Source organism: Alexandromys fortis, unplaced genomic scaffold, assembly GCF_014885135.2.
Source record: "Alexandromys fortis isolate MF-2015 unplaced genomic scaffold, M_Fortis_MF-2015_v1.1 scaffold_272, whole genome shotgun sequence".
Classification (NCBI taxonomy): Eukaryota; Metazoa; Chordata; class Mammalia; order Rodentia; family Cricetidae; genus Alexandromys; species Alexandromys fortis.
Window position 1 is genome coordinate 22593 of NW_026068149.1, and position 18157 is coordinate 40749.

Genomic DNA, 18157 nt, shown 5'->3' on the forward strand with positions numbered 1-18157 from the left:
AGAGTTGAGGCCTTTAGTTGATGAGACAAATAGGCCAGAAGGGTAGAGTCTGCGTGACAAAGACGAGGGTATACTATGTAAGGAATCCCTAAAGAAGAAGGAAAGACTAGTTCATGTTCCATGTCTGTCTGTGTGTCTGTTCATATCTACTGATTTCCATCATGATGTTCAGTTGCACCCTGAGAACAGCCATCTACAAAGCAGAAAGATGGCCCTCACAGACACACTGAACACCCTGGTAGCTTGTTCTTGGATTTTCTGGACCCAAGAGCAATAGAAAACAAACAGATGCTTTTGAAGTTGCTTTCTTTAAGGTGCGTTGTTAAAGATGGCCAAGCTAACCCTGCACAATTATGAAATCACACAATAAGACATCTGGATACAAGTACCTGAATTTTCAAATACAGGGCTTTGCAGCCTAAATTTGCTACTCCCTCTTTGTCTGTAGCAACTTAACTGCCTATAAAGCTAATCTAACTTAATGTTATGTAACATCAGCTGAATGAAATTAAATAAGACAAATATAATAGAAAAAACTATAACATGGTAATAGAATTCTAATTCTTTCCGGAGATGGCGGGGGTCTTGATTTCTTTAAGCTGTTGTTTTCCAATGTGCTGAAGAATTTTGAGGACCTTGAGGACTAATGCTTCAATAAATAAACATGGTGGGGGGCGGACAGATCAAGCAGTCCATCACAAGGATTTCAAGATTTCAAGTGTATGTATCATCTTACCATGACAGCACACCAGAAATTCTGTTAATTATGTCTCTGGGACATTGGGACAAACGTGAACTAGGAAAATAATACTGCCCTCTAGTGACCACCAGCTCCCTGAGACGGGAACTCTGGAGCGTTCATTTCAGAATGTGGATTCTCTTGGAGCCAATGGCAGGATAGGAATTAAATAAAAATGAATAGACTTAGCAAACATACTGATGTAGAATGTCACTCAAGAAGTAAAGAGGTGAATGATTTCTAATAATGCCAATTTAAAAACACTTTTCTGTTTTCCTCAATCTCGACACTGTTCTGAATGCATGAGTTTTGTACCTTATGAATTGAGGGGAAAGCTTTGGTTTTAGTTTTTTTTTTTTAAACCAAGTATATTCAGAAAACATATGTGAGGAAATGAATCATTGGTAAAATTTCCAGTTGGGTTTTGCATCATGCAAACGGAAAGGAATTCCAAAATAAACCCTGTCCTTCCCAAAGGTGCATTTAAAATCACTTTGATTTGAATTACTGTGTAGTTTAATGTAAAAACAATAATTAAATGGTTCCAGAATGAAATGACTACTAATGAGGAAGAATACAAATTTTTTATAAAGTATTTAATCCTAAAGGAAGTGGAGACGATTTATTAGTATTTTTAAAGTTCTGAACTTTCATGTTTAATTAGATCTTAGTTTACATATTTTAAGAGACATTATTATCCTGGTATGTTAATATTGCAGATAAAGCAGCCGTCTAGAATCTTGTGGGTTAAATTTTTCCGGGTCTCTTAGAAGTGGAGTTGGATGCTTGTGAGCCAATTTATGAGTGCTGGGAACCGACCCTAGGTCTGAGTCCTCTGAAAGAGCAAGTCCTCTTTACAACTGAGCCATTTTCTCTTTTCCCTATTTTGTTTTTTATTTGGCAGAATCTTATTGTTATTTTCATATCTTTTAAAAATATTTCTGATAATACATTGGTAATATTTTTACATAATTTCCACTCTTCCTCTCCCCTCTCCAACTACTTCTGTGTTCCTTACTCTCAACTTTATTACTAATTTTGAAATGATTGTTTTTTTCTTTTTCTTTTCTTTTTTCTTTTCCTTTTTTTTTTTTTTTTTTTACAAATATACATCCTACCATGTCCATTTAGTGCTTTTTGTATGCACATGTGTTAGGGCTGGCCACTTGGGATTGGATTACCCCTATTGAAGGCTCGTCCCTGGAGAAGGCTAATTCTTCTTCTGTCTGCAGTCATTGATATCCTGTAGCTCTTCACCTACAGGTGGGGCCTCGTGAGGTTTCCTCACCTATGTTGTTGGCATGTCCACTTGTGTGGTCATTATTTAGGTCTTATTTACACATTTGTATTAGTGAGATTTCACGGGTGTAGCCTTTTCATGTCTAGAAGACTATCTCACATCAGGAATCCTGGTCCTCTGCCTTGTACAGTCTCAATATCCCTTCTGTGATGAGAGGATGGACTAGTTACATTCTTTTATAATTCCTCTTTTTCTCCTCCACTCAAAACAATGTTTTAGTTTTATTTAGTTTATTTTATCGACAGTGCTTAACTCATGTATCCCTGTCCTTCAAATGTGTGCTCAGTACCTGCAGAAGAGGACTTTGAATCTCCTAGAACTGAAGCTATGGATGGTTATGCACCCTGATGTGAGTGCTGGGAACTGATTCTGGGTCCTTTGTAAGAGGAGCTCTTAACTACAAGACATTTCTCCAGGCCCTTCTCTTTTCATTTCTAAGAAAAAAATTGGGGTTCAACGAAGAAATGAGTAATGTAAAAATGTAATATATTTCAGAGAATTTTTTAATTTTTTTCTTCCATATTTCTTCTTGCTTTCTCTTTGTTTTATTTCTTACCATTCTATCTTCTTTTTTTCTTTTTCCTCCACCAAAAGCAGAATACATCAAATGTTAGAAAGAATAGCATTTATGGTGTAGAAAATGCCTTCTATTTTACAATAATTTGTGACTCCTTACAAGATGCTGCAGATGAATAATACAAACATCAGAAAGTAGAAATAACTTTCCCATATCTGGAGAGAATTGGTAGTAGTCTTTAAATTCTCACAACTTTGATTTGAAGACCTGTAACTTATAAAATATGCTCTACTGAGAATCTGTTCTTCCCTCCTCTGATTTGTCTCACAATCTTACTGGATTTAATTATGTCCTTCTTAACTAGATTTCAATCTTAAAAAAACCTATTAAAATAAGCATTTGTGTTGATTTATGTGAGATATATTTACTAGAATTTTTTACAGATTCAATCACTTCACAGAAGATTTATCTAAGGTTGTCTTAATGCATGGATTTGCATATGACTTCTGGGGGTTACAATAAGAGAGTTATGGCAGTGACCTATGTAAGTTTGTAGCTTTTAAAATGTATTTCTTTTTCTTTATATGTGTATAAATATTACTGCATTTCATGTAGAGACATGATATCTTCTGATAATAGTGGGACTTTCATTGACTATTCAAATTATTTTCTGTGATACCGTGAACTCCTCAATGTAAATTTACTGTTAGATACACATACATTATGAATAAAGACACAAGGAATCATTGCTAGTAGTAAGCTTGCTATCAATGCATGGTTTATGTCTGGAGTCAATTAAATTTTGCTTTTACAGAGTACTGCCATCATGTTAGGCCTGAGGTTAAAATTCTGTGAAGACCAGTCATTGCTTCTGAGAATCATGGGTATGATGAAAGAGTAGACAGGAAAAAGTCAAGGATGTAGTCCTGGAGTTGACTGCCAGTTGAGAGAGTCAAGGAGAGATTAGTTGACATAAAGATATTGTTTCCCTCTCTGAATGGCTTTGTGAGAATCAAGGCAACACAGGAGAACTTCAGGTTTGATGCCTAAACAGACACACATCCATTTATGAGCGTCCTGACTGAAGAGGAGGTGGCTCTGGCTAGAACTACAGTCGTAAATCAGAACCCAAGCATACAGTGAAACACCCAGGCTTGATGGGAGATGAAATTCAAGATTTTGACTTGGCCAGTGAGTTGTACTGGCAACTGCGACATGATGGAGGAGGCCCATGGGAACTATTGGAGCTAACTTATTACATTTCACGGTTTTCCTCCCATAGTTTTTGATGCCTTTTGATTCCCCGTGTTTTTAATATGAGATCAAAAGGCGTATTCTGGGTACAGAATTTACTTCCTTCAATTTCTGTGGCTTTGGGCAAACTACTTGACTTCTTCAGATTCCTTTATAAATCATCTGCAAAATGCATGAAGTACTTGCTTTCTTACAACGGTTTGTAACACAAGAAAACATCTTTTATTCATCCAGCTTCATTTTGTGCATCAGATTATCAAGCAGTGGGCCCAGCTTCTGTGATATATACCGTGTCAGCTTTATAGAGGTGACGTTGCTGTCACTTCTTGGTTTTATGTATATTTGGAATAATTGCTTTAATATTTCTAATGAAAATTAAGTTTTGAAGTTAAATTTGGCCATACATTTGGGAATACACATTTACTTGTTATAATTTAATGGTTGCCGTCATTTCCTACCTCATAAGCAGCACAGCTTAGCCAAGTAGCTTAAGATTGTGGTCTTCAACCTAGGCTACATTTTTAGAGTTATCTGGAAAAATTGTAGAAAAGGTATCCAGATACTACTCCAAAATTCTCCATGGAACTGAGAATTCCTAGCTGAATATCTCTTCTTTTGTAACAGCTGTCATCTATGAGGTGTCAGAGCCTAACTTAAGGAGCTCATCTGAGGATCACAGTAACAATCTGTTCTAAAGCAACCGATGCAAAGTGACGTTAAAGCATTTTAGAGATACTGTGTTCATAGGGAGATTAGCAGGCACCAGGAGAAACAGGAAAAAGCAAAGGAAGTCAAAGGCAGTCATACGTCATAGAGCAAAGGAAAAAGTGTGTTGGAAATCCCATCTCCACCATACCATTTCCAGTCCATTGTAATGAATATGCCCTTGTGGCTTCCTCTAGTACTACAGAATTCATACCTCAGGCTTCTCTAATGATTACGAGCAGGAACAAAGACCATCTTGGGAATGGACAGCGTCATGAAAAGGGAAGGCATCTAGGGTGGTTTTCTAAAACCACTTAGTTCTAATCTTCAGTGATCAACCAACAAAGTATTTATTGTCTGCTATTTGCTTCCGTTCTTTATTTAAAGTCAAGCTTAGGAGGTGGTGTGTGCAGTGATTAAGAGCACAGCTACTTGAGGCAGAATCTTTAGGATGGTGATTTGGTTCTATAAATTTCATGTTGTTTTTGTTGTTGTTGTTGCTGCTGCTCCTAGCGGTGGTGGGTCAAATCTTAATATCATAATGACATGTTCTGTCATATAGAAGAGATATTACTACCAATTACATTCTCAAGTTTCAGGGGGATGTTTAGAGTTAATAAATGCAAATTGAACAGTAAAGATAGGTGTTTACTAACATCTATAGGATCTGTTCTATATAATTCCTTTATTCAAGCATGAAGAAATATTTTAACAGTGATCAAATGGAAATGAATTTCTTTTAAAAAAGTTAAAACACTAAAACAACAAAAAGACCCTATATATTTAGACAAATGAATCACAGTTTTACTAGATATGGTCTTATTTCAAATTGGTAATTTGTAACAACGTATTGAACTTAGAGTGTTCTCAGTCAAGTGAGCCACACAGAGACGAGAACTATCATGGTGTTACTTACAATTTAGAATCTAATAGTTGAATTCACAGAATCAGAGGGTAGAATAATGATTACTGGGGCTTGCTGTGGTGAACTTTGTTAGTTGAAGATTATTAGTAAACGGGAGAAACAAGTTCCGATGACCAGTTGAGCAATGTGGCAATTGTAAGTCAGTAATGTATTACGTGTTTCACAGTGCAGAAAAGAGTTGAATTAGTGACCTTAATGCAAACAATGGTAAGTGTTGATGCAAAGCAGGAAGTGACGCATCTCGGTTAGTGTAGTGTGGTCATCTTACATTGTGTGTTCATGTAAATATTTCACCTTATACCTAATGAATGTGTACAGTACTTATTTGTCAATTAAAAATAAAATAAGATTTAAAAAGAGGTGATTGGAAGAGTGTTGAAAACATGATGGGACAATACAAAAGTAACAAGAGTCCTTGTCTCACTGGGATAGCTCCCATCTTCAGGCCAGGGCAGTACCCATAGTTTAAGGCGAAGCTGGAAGAGGAACAGAGCGGCTGGAGTGAAGAGTTGGAGGGGACTGTGTGTGAATGGGTAGCTGTGTAGAGATGGAGGGAGTTCCAGAGACAGGGCAGACTACAAATGCAGTTCCTTTTAGAACTCTCCTTAGCTTATCAGCGAGTTCTGATTCCTGTGATGCCTGTTCCTGGGGTTGTAGAACACATAGTGTTGAGACCACAAGCTTCTTAAAGCGAGGGTAGTGTAAGAAATTGACCCACAAATGCAAAAATATGTTAAAGTGATTATATCATTAGCAGAAAGGAGAAAAGTCAGTTTTATGGCCATTGGGAGCAGAAAGATTTTCTTTCCCCCTCAGGAAGCTTTAGTGAGATGAAAGGAACCCTTCAGGACTCTTGAAGGACTTGGCATTTGTAATGGTCCTTAGAGAGCAGGGCGAGACCTGTTGCTTTTCATTTATACTTGACTCTGTTTTGACCCTTGTCTTGTTTGTTCAGGTAGGATTGTGTCTAAGCAGAGCCTCTGCATCTGTCCTGAACCTCAACTGCAGCCTTATCCTTTTACCCATGTGCCGGACACTCCTGGCTTATCTTAGAGGATCACAGAAGGTATGAAAAAATATGTTTATGAATTTCTGTTTAGAAATCAAGTATAAGGATCACATGTTAATTTTGCTGTTTTTTTTAATTGATTCCTTTTAGAATTTTACTTCTCGGTGATGGTAAGGGACACAGCCATTGTAAAAGCGGTCAGAAAACTATTCTGCAAAATTAGTGTAGGATAGAGAATTGCAGACGTATTATCAATCATGCTTTCAGGGACTATTTTCAGTACTTCAGAACTCTCATGACTCCTAACAACAACTCTGCAATCAGATATCACTGGTCTATTTTAAGCTTGAGAACCCGAGGTATAGAGAGTATGGCTTGACCAAGATCGGAAATGCGTGAATGACAGAGCTAAAAGTTAATTCCAGTTCTGAGCTTTTTTCCACTCTATCAGACCTCATTGAGGTCTAAAATTTTCCTTAACAAAGTTCACATGAGCAAACCTGAGTCCTGTGGCCTTGGAGTATTGTACAGATTGCTAATAAGTGCAATTTTTCATTGCTTAGCACGCATGACTCATTTTGAGCTATGCAAGAGGCTGAAATAGATGCCTTTATTCAGTACCAATTCTCATCTATGATGCTTACGGTTGCAAAGTGAGAGAGGGAATGAACAAATTCTGTGTCATTATTTAAGAACTCACCTACAATTTTTTTTGGGTTTGATTAGTCTTTTGCATATGTGTGAGCATGAACATGTTTGTATGCATGTGTTGATTCTTCACCAAAATAACCAGGGATACACGGGTAGATAATTAATTATGTTTTCAGAGCTGTTGTCAGTGATCTGTGAAGTGTGCAATGCTGATTTACTCTAGCAAAACTTCTCAGTTTTTTTTCCAGGCAGTTATACTTGAAAAGTCTTTATCTTAATGCAGTCATTTATGAAAATAACATTCCCCAGGTTGCCAATATTCCTAAATGCTAGGATTTGGTCCCTCTGGCCAGACACTGGCTTGGCACGAAGAGAAGGAATATAAGTGGCGGAATGCGAGAAGTTCCCTCCAGATTTCTCATTAGATAATAGCCTTAAAGAGTTGGTGCCCAGTACGAATCACAGCTATTTAAAGATCCTTGGCTATTATGTTTCTACAAATCCAGCGGGTATTTAAAACCATAGATGTGATTGGCCTAACTAAAAAATAACTTTACTTTGCAACAAAAAGGAAGTCATGTATTCTATCAAATTTAAACATTTAAAAAGTATGCCAAGTTATCAGACAGTTTCACCTATGTTGTGACAGATGAGAGTTGGAGACAAATGTCAGCCCAGACATAAGTCCAGTGATGTTTGCTTCGAGCAACGTAAGAACACAGTGTGGTTCTAATCTTTTTATCCAACAGTGTGTCTTTCAGTTTTTTACAGCTCAATAGTATACTTTCTCACATTCATTTGAATGCCTTCAGTGAATCATGATGCCATAATTCCCTCAATTTTGACTATTAGGCTTGTGCTGTAGATTCACATTTTTGATGATATTAGCAATGGTGTAATGAAAAAAATTATACATATTTTGACTGGTTGTATTACTCTTACCATATTAATTTGTTTTTATTTAGGTTCCAAGCAGGAGAACGAGAAGATTATTGGATAAAAGTAAGACGTTCCACATAACCTGTGGCATAACTATCTGTATTTTCTCAGGTGAGAAAGTGGAAAATGATCTTTTTTTTTTTCAGAATTGTCCATCTTACCAATGCAGAATATTTGATTTCCTTCTGTATGTTTTCTCCTACCATGAGCTTATTTAGTGATTTTCTAATTAGGTATTTTAGTCACTCTTTTTGTGAGTCTGGAGACAGGTGTGAAAGGAACTAAGAACATAGGTATTTCTTTTTTAATTGATTTTTATTGAGCTCTGCTCGCCTCTCTGTCTCTCCCCTCCCCTTCAACCCTCTCCCAAGGTCCCCATGCTCCCAATTTACTCAGGAGATCTTGTTTATTTTCTACTTCAAACATGGGTGTTTCTTACGGCATTTTGCATTATGTTGTTCAGATGCTGAACCCAAGGTCATAGTGACTTTCTTATAATAGTAAATAACATCATTTGTAAAGGTTAAAGTAAGGAGACTAAGCATTTCCAGGCTCAAATGTAATATTGTATGACCATATGTGAATGAAAATTAGAATGTGAGATTTTTGTTTAAAAATATGATTCTAGCTCAAGATGTATTTGGCCAGCATTTTTTATATTGACAATTGAGTAGAAGAATAGAATTTAAATGCATGTAATTTTAGTAAGTTATCTACATTCAGGTGATCTTCATTTTGTGTTTTAGAATAGTTTCACCCAGATATTTCATTGCTTAGATAACTATTGGAGTTTTTTTTATGGAGAACTGTTGACTTCTAGACAAAGAACATGCGTTGAAATCCCCACTGACTTATCCCTGGTGTGGTCCCATAGGGGTGCATGTGGCTGCCCACTTGATGAATGCCCTCAACTTCTCAGTGAACTATAGCGAAGATTTCCCTGAACTGAATGCAGCACGATACCAAAATGAGGTGGGTGGTCCTTGCCCTTCCATTTTCCTTTCGCTTGTCATTAGATAACTAATGAGGGGCTGTGATTTTTACAGAAAATTTGTACCTTGCTGCTCCTTTGAGTGCTTTTAAAATGCGGTTGTCAAGTTGAGTTTTATTCCCTTTCAATAGAAATTGCAGGTAATTACTATTCTATAGTTTCTCCTGCTGAAAAATGGGAGTTTGCAGGGTCTACTTTTTATACCCTGCCGTATTCAGAAGGTTGCCACTCAGATCTCCGTTCTGACTCCCAGCAGCCTTTGTCTAATTCCTCTCGGTTAGCCGAAAGTGACGCCAGTGCCAATCTTAGGTAAAAATACTTTAATAACTCCCTTACTGAGCAGGGGGAACAGGGCACAGCTGCAGGCTGATTATTTGTGGATACTAAATAATGAAGTTATTTGACTTAGGATGTTAGTGTCTTTTTATGATTCTTTTGTTTCCGTGGAATAGACGACCTTGAGCTGAATTTCCTAGCATGCCTTATCTGACTTAGGGGATGCTCTTCTTTCATTTCATCTCTCTGTTCTTGAGATGAGATTGTATGTGGTCAGCCAGAGTAGATGTGCGGCTCATGCACAGCCCTGGCTAGGTCTCTGTGGCTCAGTACATTCACATTGTCTTCCCAGGACCAAGGCTGCAACCAAGCCAAGCTGCTCTGTCTCCATGCCCTTTTATGATAAATGACAGTGACTTGCCCTCTTATTAAATGTTCCCCTCATTCCATACTCCATTTAGTGCTTCACATATCATTAGAGCCTTCTCAGCCAACACAGCTATCATCATTTGTTTGACTCTTCCTAAAAGGAAACAAATGACAAAACAAATTGTAAAACTGAATACCGCAAATAATGTTCGATGAATCTGTTGCCTCTAGGACCATATATAAACATGAATATGATTTGATTAGTATGACTAGGGCATGGGAATTGCTACTTTTAAAAGGATGACCAAGTGATTATATACTGAGTAAAGCCCTGAGATTCTCTGGAGAATGTAGCTTCCTAGCCTGTCCAGTGTCAACTCTTCACATGGCATGTATCAGGCTGAGTTCTGTTTCTCTGTCTCCACCAAACTCCCTGTGCCATCCTCTAGCCTTCCCCCACCTTATCAATATTTGCTTCTTTCTCACTATTATCTCCTTAGCGTAGCATTCCCTTTTATGCTCCTCTTTCTGTAATTCATACTTCTTTAACACCTACAGTAGTTTTCCCATTTTCATACTATCTGCTTATAGTTAGTTGCCCAATATTCCACTGTCTTGGCTTTTTTTTAGTCTTTCAGATGGCAGATTATGAGGATGTGACAGGACATGCCTGTGTTGCCCTGGCTGTACTGGAACTCACTTTGTAGACTAGACAGGCCATGAACTCGCAGAACTCTACCTGCCTTTGACTTTCTGAGTGCTGGGATTAAAGGCATGTGCTAACATGACTGGCCCGTGTTTTAGAGTTAAAAATTATTATTTTTTGGGCATTGAATGCAGAGTATTTAAAAGCTATCTTAGCTGTAGAGTCTGGACGATAATAAATTTTTAAACGTACAATATTCTGGGCAACATAGTGAGACCATAATATACATTCAGTTTTGCAATATAGCTTAAGCTATTGAGTCTCAATGTCATTGAAGAATAAACATTACAGACAGCCTGTAATCACATCAATGGTCAGGTCTTCTACCTTATCCAGCACTTCCCTTTTCTCAGGCAGGAAGACTTCTCTGATTTTGCTTTATATAATGCAAAAATGTCCTGAGACTTAATTGAGCTGTTATTCACACTGTAAGAGTGCTGCTCTAATTCCTAATACACGGCAACAAACCTTGCGAACTTCTTGCAGAGGTTTATGCCGTTAGCATTTTATTTTCCAGTGAAATATTTTTTTTTTCTTTTCTCAGGATCCTAGAAAGCTTCTCTTCACAACTGGTAAGTTGTTATTCGTTGTTTTTCCTTAGATTCACAAAGGCCTTTGGAAATTAGCATAGTCAAATTCCCACATTCTATAAGTGATGTTAATAGTCTGGCTATGATGCTGCAGTGCCCACTGAGGGAAGGAAACAGGTAGTTTGGAGCTCAAAGAAACAAAGAGTAAAAGCAATCAGTGACATTGGTTTGTTGTATATTCTTTGACAAGTTCTTTGAATGAAAAGACTATAATGCCTATGCCCCCAGAAGGCCTGCTTTGAACAGTGACTGGTGCTGTGCAAGGTCAGATACATGTCCTGAGTACCTGCTCTCAAAGTTTAGAGGGAAAACAACCAGACTCTTGGCGTCAGTGCAGTTCTAATAATTGAGTCATCTTACACTGATAAGCGAGATTCGATCTTAAAATCAATAAGCAAGGTAGTTACTTAAGTTTTGGGTCTGTGTTACCTTTTCTATTCGTGATTGAGTGATTGATTGTTCCTTTTCAAGACTATCCTTTCAAGGTCATTCGGGCAGGGCATTTTGGTGCAATTATGCATTGTAAAGGCTACTAATTAATCATTTTCATATGAATAGATGTAAATAAGTAAGAATACATGTGCCAGTTTTCTTTCTCAAAAATACAAGTATATGTCTTTATTATTTGAGGGGCTCAAGTACTTTCAGATAAACAGGGATAATTCATGTGAGCAAGTTTATGCAGCTGGACTAGTGATTAATTTTAGTCTGTTTTTCCTGTGTTTTAGAATTTATGTCCATAAGCGTCTAATGGATTAGAACTTAGCTTAGTTGTGAGTCAAGAGTGTATTAGAAGCCATTCAATGTTTCAAGGATAACTCTGTGTTTATCACTTAGAGTCCCCCTGTGCTTTATTTTCTATGTTCTTCAATCTCTCTGGATTCACTACTGGACCAAGATTTTTTTTTTAGACTAATTTCATTTTATATTAAATATCCAATGACACGCTTTAAAAGTCCACCAATATTTAACTGAAAACAAAAGCCCTGGTTTATCTCTTTAATTTGTTGCATACATCTACACCAAATCCCAGATTGTAAGAAACAATTTTTTTGCCTATTTACTTGCATTTACTAGGACCTGGGTTTCTTTAAGATGGTCTCAACCCTTACCTTTTTGGTCATTCTAATTACAATGGGTTTGGGTATCTTTACCAATTGTATATTTTTCTTCTTAAGTTATCTGAATGAAATAATCTACTTTATACGTTTTGATCAGCAGTCAGTTTTGTGAGACTGAATCCAGAGCTTTTACATTCTGGGTAAAAGGTCTATGACAGAACTTCGTACTCAGTATGAACTATATGGACTCTTAATCATTTCGAGAGACAGAATTCTGCACATACATGTTTTTTTTATACATTATTCACAGTATCTAAGAAACTGAGCCATACCAGCTAAAGAAAATATGGTACATACATGTGATTGAATTTTTATCCATCCTTGGAAAAATATAAAATCATGACATCTATAGAAAATAGGTGGAACTGAAAATTATGTTATATAAATTATGTTAGGGATAAAGCCTGTATGTTTTCTCCCACAACCAAATCCTACTTTAATTTTGTGTGTGTGTGTGTGTGTGTGTGTGTGTGTGTGTGTGTGTAAGGAAATCACGGAGGGAGGGTTAGAACCCTAAGGGGTGAAATGGGGAAAAACAGACAATAAAAAGTATTTGACATGAAAGTGGAAGTGAGCTCATGGGAGAGCCTAGGGGATCTGAGAGAGGAGAACAGGGGGAGGCAAACAGGAAGATTCAACAGGAACAAAATATGACTGCAAATGTCCTAATGAAGCCCAATATGTTGTATACTGTGTTTAAAAATACTGCAAAAACAAATTGGGTATACAGAAAATAAAAGCAACAACAAATTTTAGATAAAAAAGATAATTTTATCAAGAGAATTAAAAATCATTGAATTTCTTCTCTGTAGTTTTCTGATGACTTTGCCAGAGGAATAATTACAAGACCGTAATGTCAGACCATTTTGAAGATAGGCTGGGTGGTCATGGGCTTCTCTTTCATCTTCCAGTGACAAGAGTTAAGCCTGCTATGTTCTCTCCCTCTCGTTCCAGATTTTTCCTCCGTGTTTTCCTCGTTCTGTTTCATGCAGGACATTCTCTAGTCAATTTTAGGAAATATTCCATCCCAGTGCATCTTTGTAGTTCTTCTGAGATGCTTTATTGCACTAATAAGGCTTGTGACTCTTCAAAGAATGCTTCTGATTCTTTTGAGAAACAGAAGTGAATATCTTACTAATAGAAAACTGTGGATGTATTCCAAATTACCCATTAAGATGCTTTGTAGAGAGATGCTTTATTTACTGACCAATTGTGGTAGGTTTAGACTGACACAGGAATCCTCCAAACCTAAATACTTAATGAAGGCAGAATGAAATTATCAGGGAAGTCCATCGGATCCCAAATTTTATAGTATGTAATAATCATGGATTCTAACACTTACATAGCTTTTGAGGCTTAAGTAGAGGGTTTTGTTGTTTGTTTGTTTTTCAAATCTTTCCACATCTAACTAACATCCACTAAATTGCCCATATATATGGAAAACACATTCTTTGATTGACTTTAATATGCATATGAGTTAGTCTTTACCAAAATCAAGACTTCATTTATTTCCATTACCCTGCTCCCAAATATGACCCTTAATTATCTCTCTTATTTTCTGTCCCTTCATGTGACTCAGCTGCTTTCATAACTAAAAGGTAACACGAAAATTCTAGACTTTTACATAAAAATTAATCAGCACATTTTTACATGTTAGTGGATGGGAAAACTTTACATCTTTTACTCAATCTAATAATTTGGGGGATTCAATCATGGTGATGCTTAATCCATCAATACTTCTTGTTATATTGCTCATTAATTTTCCAGATATGTGTAGCAATACAACTATTTCTCTACTTATCTGTTGATGTTAATGCGAGTAACTATATTCATGACTATTAAAAACAGCTATGAATATTCTCAGAAGAGTATTCGAGTTGATATATGCTTTCTTCTTTGAGTATATATTCAGGAACTAGGCCATTCAGGGATACTGCTTTCAAATATCCTATTGTCTGTCCTTCAGGGCAAGGTGGACTAATTTCCCCCCATATGGTTGGAAAGCAATCATTTACCAAGAGGAAATGGAAAAGATGCCATGAAATGAGTAACATAGGAAAAAAAAAAATGCACGGAAGACATTGTTCAGGTTAGGTGCATAAGGCAAGGGCAGTTTTTTCGAATGGCACTAAGTCTGTGTATTTGGAAAAGAACTCAAAAGTTTAAGTGCCAGAGATTAGATCCCTTGTTTTATATGTGGCTCTTTAAAGTGAAATTTGTTTCTAACATGGCGAGTATTCTGATATCATAATTTTTTAAACTTTCTTCCCAGTATTAAGTTAAAATGCACTTGTTAATGCTTTCCCAGTTCCAGGTCTGACGGGTGTCTGCATGGTGGTGGCACTGTTTCTCATGGTTACAGGTTCTACCTATGCGATAAGGTAAGTGTCGGAGTTTCCTTCCTCACCTGTCCATGGTGTCCACATTGCTGTCCATTTATACTCATTTCTGTGCCAATAGGAAAAGTCTCGGGTGGCTAAAGTATTTAGACAGTGCGGTTTTCAGCGGGTTCTTGTGGGTTGGCACAGTTGCAGTGGAGACATTTCTATATTTTGTTTCCAGATTTTGAAAATTACATTTTACTAGTCAAAAGGAATAATATATGGGAATTTCTACTGAATACCTCCGGAAGTAGAATTCTTCAGGATCTTTCCTATTAAACATAATTGGATGTAGCCCCGAATTTGACTGCCTGCCCACCGAACTTGAGAGTTCCCAGGAATATATGCTTTAAAAACATTTTGCAGCTGGCAGTTTTTGGTTTTGACTATAATATAAAGTAGTGTTTTAAGTAAAGCCTCTGAAACAAAACTGACACAAACTGAAATAGTGAGAAACATGATTCACATTGATTTTTCAGGTTAAAATATTGTTGGTGGGGCTTGGGAGAAGACCCAGGTGGGAAAGTGCTTGCCACCCAAGCGTGAGGTCCTGAGTGCAAATCCATATTCTCAATGTATAAGTCATGCATAGTGCTTATCCAGCACTGGCTGGAGCTACCTGTAGACCGATGGAAAATGGGGGCTTTCTGGACAGACACATCTACACATGAGCACACACAAACACACTATTCCCCCACCTCTCCCTCCCACACACCTTGATAAGTGTCAGATATGTGTCAGGAGCACTTGCATGTATTTTTTTTTTCTGAGTGAGCACACTCCATTTCAGAATAGAAGTGTCTCTCATAATCAATTAAACTTTTTGCTTGAATAAAGGAAAAGAGAGAAAAAAATATCAACAGATCTCGTAGCTTAAAAATATTTAATTATTGCATTGACTGAGATATAAAAATCAACGAACAAATAAATGTGTGTACAATTTTAAAATAATTTAAAAATGTTATTTTCAAAGGACTCTATTTTTATACTTTCATATACATCTCCCCATAATTATACTCCCCTCCCAATCATCACAGAAGATCAGTTTTGCCATTCTGTGGTTTATTTTCCTGGACACAACCCCTTACTCTTGATTGCTATGTGCCATTCCACCAACGGAACTTGGACTCACATAAGAGTTTTAAACATTTTCCGTGTTAACATATCTTAGTTTTCTCTGTCACCATGCACGTAGCACAGTATTTTTTAAGACCTATGCGTGTTGAGCTTTTGGGGTTAGCATATTTAGTTGTAAAACACTTGGCTCAAATAGTAAATTCTGAAACAGGTACCCGACATTATGTTTACATACATATTTAGATGTAAAACACTTGGCTCAAAAAGTAAGTGTATTTTTAAGCTTCTTATAGAAACTATAAATTTTAAAGTCTAGGTTTGGGGAAAATAGGCTGTTCTTCCCTATGAATGGGCCTGAAATAGATAAACTTATTTTTAGAGAGCATTAGATACTTATTATATTTATTTATTTTTATTTAAAGAAAAAAAAATTTCCGCCTCCTCCCAGCCACCCATTTCCCTCCGATACTTATTGGAAGTATTAACATTCATGTAGTATTTGACCTAAAGATAAAAACAAATTAGATAGGCACAAAATTCATATTATGAAGACTTTGGTGACATTCTTTGGGAAAGCAAATGCTATAAATTAAGCAAATGGAAAATAATTAACTCTTACTTAAAGAGGGTTTTTAAAAGTTGTTAGTGAAGTATTAAAGTCATTCAAAGAACTCTTACAAATATCTACCCTCTAACTCTAACATTTAATAAGTAAATATTTCCTCTAAACTCGTGAAATAAAATAAATCTGTGTGCCTCTCACATATATTAAACAAACAATGCTTATTTTATATCCTATACTCCTACAGAGCAATAACACTCTTATCTAGGGTTTCTATTGCTGTGAGAAAACACTTTGACTAAAAACAATATGAGGAGGAGCGGGCTTGTTTCAGCTTAGGAGTCTCAGGTGTCACCCTCCATCACCAAGGGACGTCTAGGCAGGAAGTCAAGGCAGGAACTTGGAGGCCACTACTGAACTGGAAGCTGTGGAGGAGCTACTTATTAGCTTCCTCCCCATTTTCTCAGCCCACTTATGCAATTTAGTACTACTCGCCCAAGGTGGAGACCTTCCACAATGGACTGGGCTTCTCTGCAGCAACCATTAATCAAGAGAATGGCCCATAGCATTTTCTACAGGCAATCTGATGGAAGTCTTTCCTCAATTAAAGTTTGTTTTCCCAAACACACTAGCTTGTATCAAGTTAATAAACAAAACAAAACAAAAGCTAGAACAATTGGCCGTCTTTCCAAATTGACACATCACTGTATGACGCAATATATTACTTTTCTTTATTGTTTATCCTCAAGGTCTCATCTTCATATCTATTTTTTTATTATATAATGTGATACTTCCACATTTAAAATTCAGTTTTTAAAGATCCAGTCTCTTTAAACTGTCCGAAATCCCTTTAAATTCCAAAATCTCGTCATTGTATTCTTGCAAAATCAAAAATAAATTGCTTACTACTACTTTCTAAAAGAAGATCCTGGGAACAGTTCAAATGAGATCAAAGTAAAAACCAATGTTCACCCATGGAAAGCTCTGTGTCCGCTGGGCTTCAAAGGCCTGGGCACCCCACTTCTGTGGTTCACTTCTATGGTTCTGCCATCCGCATTCCATGCAGAATGTCTTGCAGGCTCATGTTTCCTTCCATACTTGCCGCAGTCCTTGGTTTCTCCAAGATGCTGGGATCTCTGCTGCAACTGGGCCGCACCTTAGCCTGTAAACTTTCTGTTAGGGACTCTGGCCCTGTCACATGATGCTTAACCTCTGCTTCTTCCTAAGATTCCTTCAGTCCTGGAGCTTTTATCACAGCTATGTCTGTTCCTTTACCAGTGGTTTCTCCAGACCACTCACAGTGCCAAACACTCAGGTGCTCTCCATAACCCTTCATGCCTCCAAAATCAGTACCACCTGGGAAACACATTACCCAATTCAGTTGGCAGCCTGAACTTGGCCATTTCTGGACCATGGCTTCAAAGTTCTGACCTGGAGAAAATATTTCCCAGAGGATTTCTTTTCAGCCACTATGGTCTCTTCTTAATCAAGGCTTATTTTTCACCACTGGCTGACCAGAACCATTTATTCTTAGTCCAAAATATCGACTATCCCAGATAGTCTTTAAGGAATTCTCAAACTTCCCTCTGAAAATTTATGTGCCAGACCGATGTTATCTGCAGTGTCTTTTGCATTAAAAGTTCCCACAGTAGCTCAGTATACTCTGAACATCCATTTTTTTTTCTATCCCAAACTTTCAAGTCCTTGCACAACTACCCCCACCGCCACCCCAGAACATGCTCAGGTGTGTCAAAAAAAAAAATCCCGATTTCATGATACCAGAAATGTCTTAGATCGTCTTTCTGTTGCTGTGATGAAACACCATGACCAACCAAAAAGAAAGGATTTATTTCGGCTTCCAGTTCCGCATCACAATCTATTGTCAAAGAAAGTCAGGGTAGAAACTCAAGGTAGAGACCTGGAAGCAGTGACTGAAGCAGGTCGAGGATGCTGAAATTTTAGTAATAGTCTCATTTCTTTCCATTGGAGTTTTCTTTGAACTTCTTCAAAACATCCTTTGAAACCAGAACAGTATTACATTGGAA

At 37.1% G+C, this 18157-nt stretch overlaps 1 protein-coding gene across 5 annotated transcripts in view; it reads left to right on the forward strand.

The window, feature by feature from the left end:
• The window catches only part of Nox4 (NADPH oxidase 4), an 87903-nt gene that overhangs the window by 19059 nt on the left and 50687 nt on the right, over positions 1–18157 (forward strand). For 3 of the 5 annotated variants that reach the window (XM_050127236.1, XM_050127232.1, XM_050127234.1), the window contains 5 exons: positions 6396–6506; positions 8066–8150; positions 8914–9011; positions 10926–10953; positions 14401–14473. In XM_050127236.1, the coding sequence (XP_049983193.1) occupies positions 6396–6506; positions 8066–8150; positions 8914–9011; positions 10926–10953; positions 14401–14473 (395 nt within the window). The remainder of the gene's footprint in view (positions 1–6395; positions 6507–8065; positions 8151–8913; positions 9012–10925; positions 10954–14400; positions 14474–18157) is intronic. The other 2 variants (XM_050127233.1, XM_050127235.1) reach the window with 2 other exon arrangements.